Here is a 9,807-nt window from a genome sequence, read left to right as displayed (position 1 = left end):
CAAACTCTTCTGGGTCTAGGCCGGACCCCCCCAAGTTTCGTGGGGAGTTTTTTCTTACCCCTCCCCGCACAAAATTTTTTTTTCTTACCTCTCTCCCTAAAACGTTTCCTCTCTCTATTGGATCCTTACCCCCACCATTTTTTTCTACTCTTTCGTTTTCCTCCTGGAGGCTTTTTTCTTACTTTTTCAATCCTTTATTCGATTCCTGGGGCCAAACATCCCCAAGAAACGACTGAGAAGCGCTGGGAGCAGCGATTCTTCACGGAGGAGGTCCAAGTTTCACATCCGGACCTTATGAACCTGAGAAATCAGGTGAATGCGTTGCCCTCATCCGGGACAACTCCAACACCAAGCGGTAGATTAAGGAAGCCCCTTGGATTCTGGATAAGCAAGTTGATAATGTTATCAACAAAGTGGAGGGTTTGATGTTGTGCGAACCCAGGAAGCTGGGACACAGACAGACCCAGAGGAAGAACAGATGGAGACACTAGAGGCACCAGCTGTTTTAATAGAGGAGATCAATGAGAGACTCCACAATTGTTTGGTTAAGGAAAAAAACAATTCCTAAATAATTTTCTGTAGAGAATAAAATTCTAAAAAAACTTTCTTGAGGGCAAAGTATGTTCGAGAGCTGCATGACTTTCCTAATTTGGCCAGAGAAGTTATAAAACTCTTTCCCAGCTTTCTACTTTTTTTATACATACAATTATAGGTAATTTAAAAAAATCTTAACAATAGAAATACAAAATATAAACATTTATTAAATTGATACAAAAATTATACAAATTTTTAACTATAGTTTAAAATTCTATATTACAAAAATATTATACCTTATAAATACAGATTATAAACATACAAAAAGAAATCATACACACATATACATATCACAACTTCACAAACAATCATATTTAATAGTGTATAAAAGTTTTATTTGTACTAAAATTATATTTTTGTTTTACTTAAAATAGAAGCGTATAAAATTAAAAATATAAAAAAAAAAAAATAACTTAAAACTAGATTTGATAATTTTAATTGATTCATCAAACACTTAAATATTAATTTAAGTATAGTAATCCCAGTTTTGTAAATTCAGGCTATTTTTATATCACATTTAGAGATTAATCGTCATCGTCATCTCTATTCCGTAAAGCATTTTTGTTAGGATTCCACAGACGTGACTGTAACAAATTAATAAAAGTAAATGATTAAAAAATGAAAAAGTAAGTAAGTAAATAAAAATTAAAAGCAAATAAAATAAAAACAATTGAACACCTAAACACGCTACAATCATTTACAAATGATACAGTGATACAGGATTCTAATCTAAAATTGTTTTCAACATAACTTCACTAATGATTTGTAGAATGGAAAAAATATTAGACAAGAGTTCTTTAAATGAAAGCGATGAAATCCATCGATGATTACGCTGTGATTTTATTCTCTAACAAATCAAAAAACTTAACCAAACAAAAAATTTTAACTATCTGTTGTTATTCAGTGCTAATTCTCATTTTTCAAATCATATGAAGGCTTTATTTTGGATGGTTCAAGTGTGGAATTTTTTAACTATACATACTTCTGACAACCATCTTCTTACAGCGTGGATTTGATTTTTAATGATTGTTGATTAACATTTCTTTATCAAGATGTGATATATGTTTATTTATTCATTTAATATGATATATCTTTGGTTATTACAAGAAATATATCGTGTCTTAGCAGTGATAATGTGGAAGCGTTTTTTCTCAGGAAAAGAAAACCAATGAGAGAAGAAAGTTTTATTTCAACTCTATTTGAAATTTCAAAAATGTTTCAGTGTAAGTTTTATACATTTACTTTTAATTTTTATCAATGGAAATTATTTCCTAAAATATATCCAAAGTGTAAATAAGAAAAAAAATTACCAAAAAAGTGAAAGGTTTATTTATTAGTTGGTTAAGTTTTTTTTAATAATGCGCATCCTGAAAGAGCGTATTAAAAAATTTAATTTTATCAAAAGTAACTGGCCCACTATTAAATATTTCACGCAAAGAAAATATCATAAATTGCTAAGATCTAATCATTTAAATTGTTCTGTCTAAAATAATTTTATTCTTCAAGTTTTATTAACGTAGGTTTTTGTCATTCAAATAGAATCGAATAAAAATCAAAATAAAAATAATGCCCACAAATTGGAATACAAAAGAAAGCAAAATGTTATGTTGAACACAACATAACATGAAAATGAGATGCATTTTTGTAATTATTTATAAATGTAACTTTAATTATACATAAAGTACACAGACTGGTACTTACAAATAAAAATTACATCAGTTACCTATTTACAAAAAATGATCAAACATACATTAAAAATACTAAAGGTAATAATATACTTTTAAAATCAGAATGAAATTTAGCATTAAAAAAAGTCTAAAGTAAGAAATTAAAAAAAACAAACGATCTATGTAAGTCTATACACCATGTATCTGCTTGTAATTAAAAATCTTGTAATTTCTTAGTAAAACATTTAAACTACAATAAAAATAAAGTAATAATAAAATGACAATTAGATTAATTTCTACTTACATCCTCAGTTATTGCTACAGCACCATTTTCGTCATTATTACTGATATATATATAACTGTATCCATCACTTCCTACTATCACTAATTTGCCTGAACAAGAGCCATAATTTTTTCTCCCAGATATAATATCACAATAATATCCAGCAGGCAAGCATGTCTAAAAAAAACAGTAATATTATAACAACAAATAAAAAAGACAAAATAAATACAAAAATATATTTATTAACTGTTATCAGCTGATCAGGATGTTAAAATATATATTGTTACCATATACGAGGTGCGACAATAAAGTAATGAGACTGATTTTTCATTGCAAGAAGTGGCAACCCTGCAGCTTGCGTAGGCACACCATCTTTGACCTTGGTCTATAAGCTACTTCTAGTCCAAGCGGCACATTGATGCAATTGCTCAGTCGTGAGTTGTGCTGTAATAACTGAACACATGTTTGTGTCTCTCGTCACAGCAATGAAACCGCAAAATATTGCGCGACGGTATTCCATTTCTTTTTGCGTTAAATCAGGTGAAAACGCGACGACAACTAACGGTAAGCTTCAGAAGGCTGTTGGAGAGGAGGTTATGTCAAGAGCTCAAGTTTTTCGGTGGCATAAATTTTTAGTGAAGGCAGAACGAATGTTGAAGATGAAGACCGCAGTGGACGACCTCACAGACAGATGTCAACTTGACCAGGGTGCGTGAAATCGTACGATCTGATAAAAGATTATCCGTGGAAATGATTGCAGAAGAACTCGACATCGATCGAGAAACGGTTCGTCTAATATTAACTGAACATCTTGGTATGAGAAAGATTTGTGCAAAAATGGTCCCCAAAAATCTAACAACAGCGAGAAACACGGAAAAATGTGGCAGCCGATCTGTTAGAGCAAGCGAAAATCGATCCAGATTTGTTGAGCCGTGTTATCACTGGTGATGAAGGTTGGTTTTTTCAATACGATCCAGAGACAAAACGCCAAAGTTCACAATGGTGCTCAAAGGGATCACCCAGACCAAAAAAAGCTCGCATGTCAAAGTCAAAAGTAAAATGCACGCTTGTGTGCTTCTTCGATTCCAAGGGAATTGTTCATAAAGAGTGGGTGCCTCCTGGACAAACAGTTAACTGATATTTCTACAAAGAAATTTTAGAAAGACTTTGTAAACGAGTTCTTCGTGTCTGTGCCAACATTGCTGATAATTGGATTCTGCATCACGATAATGCGCCATCCCATACTGCTCTGTCAGTACAGCAAATTTTAACCTCAAAACAAATTTCAGTACTACCACAGCCACCTTATCCACCAGATATTGCTCCGTGCGACTTTTTTCTATTTCCATGAGTCAAAATGGCGGTCAAGGGACACCATTTTCAAACAACACAAGATGTCAAAAAAGCTGTGACGAGGGTCTTGGAAGATATTACAGAAGATAAGTTCCAGAAATGTTACCGTCAGTGGCAGAAGCGCTGGAATAAGTGTGTGGAATCAGAGGGGAACTACTTTGAAGGAGACAACACTAAACATGACAAAAACGGTAAGCAACATTTTTTTTCACATCAGTCTCATTACTTTATTGTCGCACCTCGTAATTTTTTTAAAAACTGTTCATTGATTCGATGCAGTATTATGAAAATCTGTAGAAATTTAATCAACTTTATTGATTTGAAACTAGTAACTGCATATTCATGAATGAATGCATTTAAAATTTGTTATCTATATAAATATAAAAATGAACGTTTGTCTGTCTGTATGTCTCTTATGCCTTCCTAAACCGTTCATCCGATAGCGATGAAACTTGAATATTGAGTTGTGCACATGCTTGTGAAGGTTTCTGAATTTGTTTGGACCCGCTAGGTGGTGCTGGTGTCGAGATATTTCGAAAAATTGTATTTATGGTCTGATTTGCCTCATATTCAGAATACATATTACTTACATGGAAAGAATTATCTCTGCAAAAAATGAACCCGCTAGATGGCGCTGGGGTTGCGATATTTATGGACAAATTTAGTTCATATTCAGAATATGAATATTAGTTACGTGAAAAGAAATATTTTTGCAAAAACTATACCCCGCTAGGTGGGACCGGTGTCAAGATATTTATGAAACAAACAAACAAACGAGATATTTATACAAACGGAATTTTTTATTCTATATATATATGTTTGCATGTGTGTTCGCTAAAGACCAAAAAACTAATGGACCGATTTACGTGCGGGCAAAAGGGAAAAAGGGGAAAATGGAAAACGGGGAAAAGGTAAAAGAGAAAAGGGGAAAGGGTAAAAAGGAAACTGGGAGAAGGGTAAAAGGGAGAAGTTGGAAAGGGAAAAGGGGAAGGAGAATACGTGAAAGGTAAAATTTGTGAAGTTCCATAATGTTCAGTTTTTTAATTGTTTTATCAATTTTCAATTGTGTTCATTTAAACTCTCTCTCTCTCTCTCTCTCTCTCTCTCTCTCTCTATATATATATATATATATATATATTCAAATCTAGCAATAGCGAAGCATTGCCGGGTCTGCTAGTATGTCATAAAATATTATATAATTAATTAGAACCCAATAATAAAATGGTGGTTTTGAACCGTAACAAATTAAAAAAGAAATTAAGAAATAAGAAAATATAAAAAATTACAGATTACTTACTTGTAATTTTACATTCAATGCACAATTATCACCATTAAATGCGATAAACCCTTTTTTTCCTCTACAAAATGCGATCTGATTTTGGCCATTATCCCACCAATTTGTAACATTTGTTCCTGTTAAAAAAAATTGAAAATGGTAATTAATTTTAATTCTACTGCGGAAAAAAAAACAATTTAAAATGACTACTTTATAACAAATAAGTATATTTTTTTAAAAACTGATTTTACTTATATTTCAAAGAATTTATTTTAGAAAAATTCAAAATATATAATAATTAAATCTGCAAATATCATTATTTCTCATTTTACTTTTAACAGTGTGAAGAATAGTTTATATTAACAAATATGTCATTAAAAGGGCATCATTTTATAAAAATTTTTTTTTAATTTTTATTATTTATAAAAAAAAAAATAGAATAATAAGAGACTAATCAGAAGATAGTAAGTTGCAAACAAAATAACCGAAGATAAAAACTAAAAGGATGTTAAAAGTTATTACCTGATAAAATTTCACTGTACAATCGATGTTTTAAAGCTTAAAAGTTTATAATATTTTTAAAGGTGAATTTAAATGTTTTAAGATAAGAATTTTCCTCTTTCATTGAACAAATTATATAATAATTTTGTATCTATAACCACAAGAGCAATTGTAACAGAATTTTGCAGGTTAACTTCAATAAGTGATATAGTTGAAATTCTATATATCGATACATTATAACATATCGATACTTATGTCCTGACTGATTCTTTGACTTATAATCAACATACAACCAAGACTATTACAGGTAGAGACTTGAAATTTTCAGGGTACCTTCGTATCATTAAGTAGGCGTGTATTAACAAAGGATTTTACAAAATTTCGTAAAAAATGCTGTGCTCCAGAAAAATGCTGTTAAATTTTACAGCTGTATTTTTCAGTTTAAAATAATGAAAAAAGTTCATAACAAAATGTGTTCGGAAAAGGCTTTGTTTTTAAATTAGGAATATCAAAGAATTTTACCATGTTTCTACTTAGGGGCAAAACAAACCTATACCGAAATTCATCGAAAACCAACTGGAATCGAAAACCGGGGGAAAAAAAAATCCAAAAAGGGAAATAGGGAAAAATCGAAAAAGAGAAGAGGGTATAAAAGGGAAGAAAGAGGAAAATGGGAAAAAGAAAAATGGGGAAAAGGAAATGGAAAGGGAAAAGAGAAAGGATGAAGGGAAAAGGGAAAATGGGCGAAGAGGAAGGGGAAAAGAAAGTAAGGGAAAGAGAAAAGGGAGAAGGAAAGGGAAACGGGAAGGAAGAGCGAAGCGAGTCATGACCTTCTGGTCATGACAGGAAGCGCAAGTAACCATAGAGCACGGGCGAAGCAGCGATGGGGATGCTAGATTTGGGATTGTAATAAATTTTTTATCTAAAATTGTTTATATTAAAAAAGCGTTGTGAGTGAAGCTACATCTATATTGTGAGTGAAGTGACGACGGGGTACCTTAGTCTATCATCAATATTATTTTACTTATGGATTTTTATATATTTAATAAAGAAAATGAATACCATATACTGAACCCAACAGAAAATTTCAAATTCCATTAAAGATTAAACTTCCTTTTCTTTTTCCTGTTTAGCTTCTGGTAATTACCTTTCAGAAAATACGTCAGAGGATAATATGTATGAATGTAAATGAAGTATAATCTTGTACAGTCTCAGTTTGACAATTCCTGAGATTTGTGGTTAATTGCAACCCAACCAACAAAGAACACAGTCATCCATTATCTAGAATTCAAATCCATATAAAAGTAACTGCTTTTACTAGAACTTGAATGATAGAACTCTTGACTTCTAAATCAGCTGATTTAGGAAGATGTATTCACCACTAGACCAACCCGGTGAGTTCCTGTTTGACTACTATAAAACATTTTCTCATCACAAGCAGTTTAATTTGTAAATTTTACAGTTTTACTCCAAGACCTGCTCATTTACATTTACTTCTGAATCTACCTTTCTTCGTAATAATCTGACCGATCACAAGAAATCTTATTTTAGTCCTCTATTCTTTTGAGAATAATAAATAATTAATTATTATTCAACTTCCTATTACGAAACATTAGGTTATTTTCACAAAACATGAAATAGTGTTTATAATTAATTTGACAATAAATATAAACTAGACTTTCTACAAGCTAATAAAAATTAGGTTACATAAATAAAAATTTCATGTCATTAAAACAACAACATTAAACCATTTCAGTATCTATATGATTAATAATAAAATATTATTAATACATAAAAATACATTGAAATATCCTTACCTTCAACAATATTACGAAATGCAATCATATTATAAATTTGACGCCATCTATGTTCACAAACCCAACCATTATTACAAGATAAATCATGATTAAATGACACACTTTTAATGCTATCATCGTCATTATGAGGTGGACCCTGACTTGGATCATTGAAATAAAAACTGGACATAATTCTTGGTGTACCGAGGGGCCATGAAAGCATAAAAGCAACCGCCATCTAAAATTTAAAAAAAAAATGCATAATGTATAATCCATACACGTAACATAAAATGAATATATTTATATAATTTTTTTAAACAGTTATAAAATAACACCAATATATGAGGGACGGCTGAAATGTAATGTACATTGTAACATAACGGAAAACAAAATCTCATATAAAACAAGTACTGCCATCTGGTAGCTTTCATTCTTTTACTATTAACATTCCAAAACTCACCGACCCATGCCTTTTCATTTTCTATCAACACTATTGTTAAATAGTGGAATAACCTTGGTACATCAATGCATATAAAACAACGTGTAGGAATTAAATTATTAATAGCAATAAAAGGGAGTGAATAATGAAATTTATTGTCATCTAAAAGCCTTCATGGTGATGAAACTGTTAATCAAAGTACTCTGAATAAATAGGTAATAAATTCTGTGCATCAAAAGATGGTAACGTGAATATTATAAAAAGCTACTTTATTTGTTATAATACCTTTCAACTGTTGTCTGTGACTACATCTATTCTGTCAAAATTTTTAAAGATTATTTTGTGTTTTTTTTCATTTTAATAAATTGCTTTTTAGAAAGGCATAACAAAGTGGAGATCACAGATGAAGTCAGGAAGCAATGATCCGACAGAATGAAGTAGTTCTGGGAAAATTGAAAGACCAGACTAATACAAAAATTCAAGAGGAACTGAAATATGGGTGATTAAAGTAGTCCAATGTGGCCTCAAAAGTAAAAAAAAATTGCTTTTATTATTAAATAACTCTGTCAAAAAATAAATCCCAATAAGAAAAATTCAGGAGGAGAGGTAACTTGAGAATGAAATACTTAAAAATTACAAGATTTATTTGTAAAAATACCTAAAGACCCATTTTCAATGTATTGTTGTATTGAAGAAAACTGTTAATCAGATAATTATAATGTTTATAAAGTTCAGAATAACTTCTTGATAAGGATCAGATATCACTGTATCTAAGAGATAAAAATAATTTTCCTATGACATATATTGTACCAAACTCAGTACTATAACTTAAATTTCAACTTACCAGCAATTTAAAAGTGTAAATCCTAGTACTGTCGGAGCTGTTACTCCATATTCTGGGATTTTCAGGGATGTAAATTTAAATACAAATCAATAATTGTTTTAATTTAAAAATTAAAATCCCTGAAGATGGAGTAACAGTTCCGAAAGTACCAGGATTTACACTTTTTAAGTTGTTGGCAAGTGGAAATTTAATTCATACAATTGCATTAAGAAAGAAGCCGTAATAAAAAATGGAGTTCTACAAGGATGTTCCCTATCCCCGTTACTTTTTAATCTTTACATCGAACTAGCAGTTAATATTGTTAAAGAACAATTTAGATTCGGAGTAACAGTACAAAGTGAAAAGATAAAGATGATACGATTTGTTGATGATATAGTAATTTTAGCTGAGAGTAAAATCGATTTAGAAGCAACAATGAACGGCATGGATGAAGTCCTACGAAAGAACTACCGCATGAAAATAAACAGGAAAAAAACGAAAGTAATGAAATGTAGTAGAAATAACAAAGATGGACCACTGAATGTGAAAATAGGAGGAGAAAAGATTATGGAGATAGAAGAATTTTATTATTTGGGAAGTAAATTTACTAAAGATGGACGAAGCAGGAGCGACATAAAATGCTGAATAGCACAGCCAAAACAAGCCTTCAGTCAGAAATATAATTTGTTTACATCAAAAATTAATTTAAATGCCAGGAAAAAATGTTTAAAGTATATGTTTGGAGTGTCGCTTTATATGGAAGTGAAACTTGGACGATCGGAGTATCTGAGAAGAAATGATTAGAAGCTTTTGAAATGCGGTGCTATAGGAGAATGTTAAAAATCTGAAGGGTGGATAAAGTGACAAATGAAGAGGTATTGCAGCAAATAGATGAAGAAAGAAGCATTTGGAAAAATATAGTTAAAAGAAAAGACCGATTTATAGGCCACATACTAAGGCATCCTGGAATAGTCGCTTTAATATTGGACGGACAGGTAGAAGGAAAAAATTGTGTAGGCAGGCCACGTTTGGAATATGTAAAACAAATTGTTACGGATGTAGGATGTAGAGGGTA

At 31.0% G+C, this 9,807-nt stretch overlaps 1 protein-coding gene across 1 annotated transcript in view; it reads right to left on the bottom strand.

Moving 5' to 3' along the window:
* Positions 1–741: 741 nt before the first annotated feature.
* Positions 742–9,807, bottom strand: part of LOC142333632 (alpha-amylase 1-like) — a 31,714-nt gene continuing 22,648 nt past the window's right edge. The window contains exons 8-11 of the mRNA XM_075380978.1: positions 7,492–7,708; positions 5,195–5,310; positions 2,566–2,721; positions 742–1,178 (exon numbers count right to left, since the gene is read on the bottom strand). Coding sequence (XP_075237093.1) covers positions 1,119–1,178; positions 2,566–2,721; positions 5,195–5,310; positions 7,492–7,708 — 549 coding nt within the window. The 3' untranslated portion in view covers positions 742–1,118. The remainder of the gene's footprint in view (positions 1,179–2,565; positions 2,722–5,194; positions 5,311–7,491; positions 7,709–9,807) is intronic.

Source organism: Lycorma delicatula, chromosome 13 (genome assembly GCF_047948215.1).
Source record: "Lycorma delicatula isolate Av1 chromosome 13, ASM4794821v1, whole genome shotgun sequence".
Lineage (NCBI taxonomy): Eukaryota > Metazoa > Arthropoda > Insecta > Hemiptera > Fulgoridae > Lycorma > Lycorma delicatula.
This window is presented reverse-complemented; position numbering and strand designations above follow the sequence as displayed.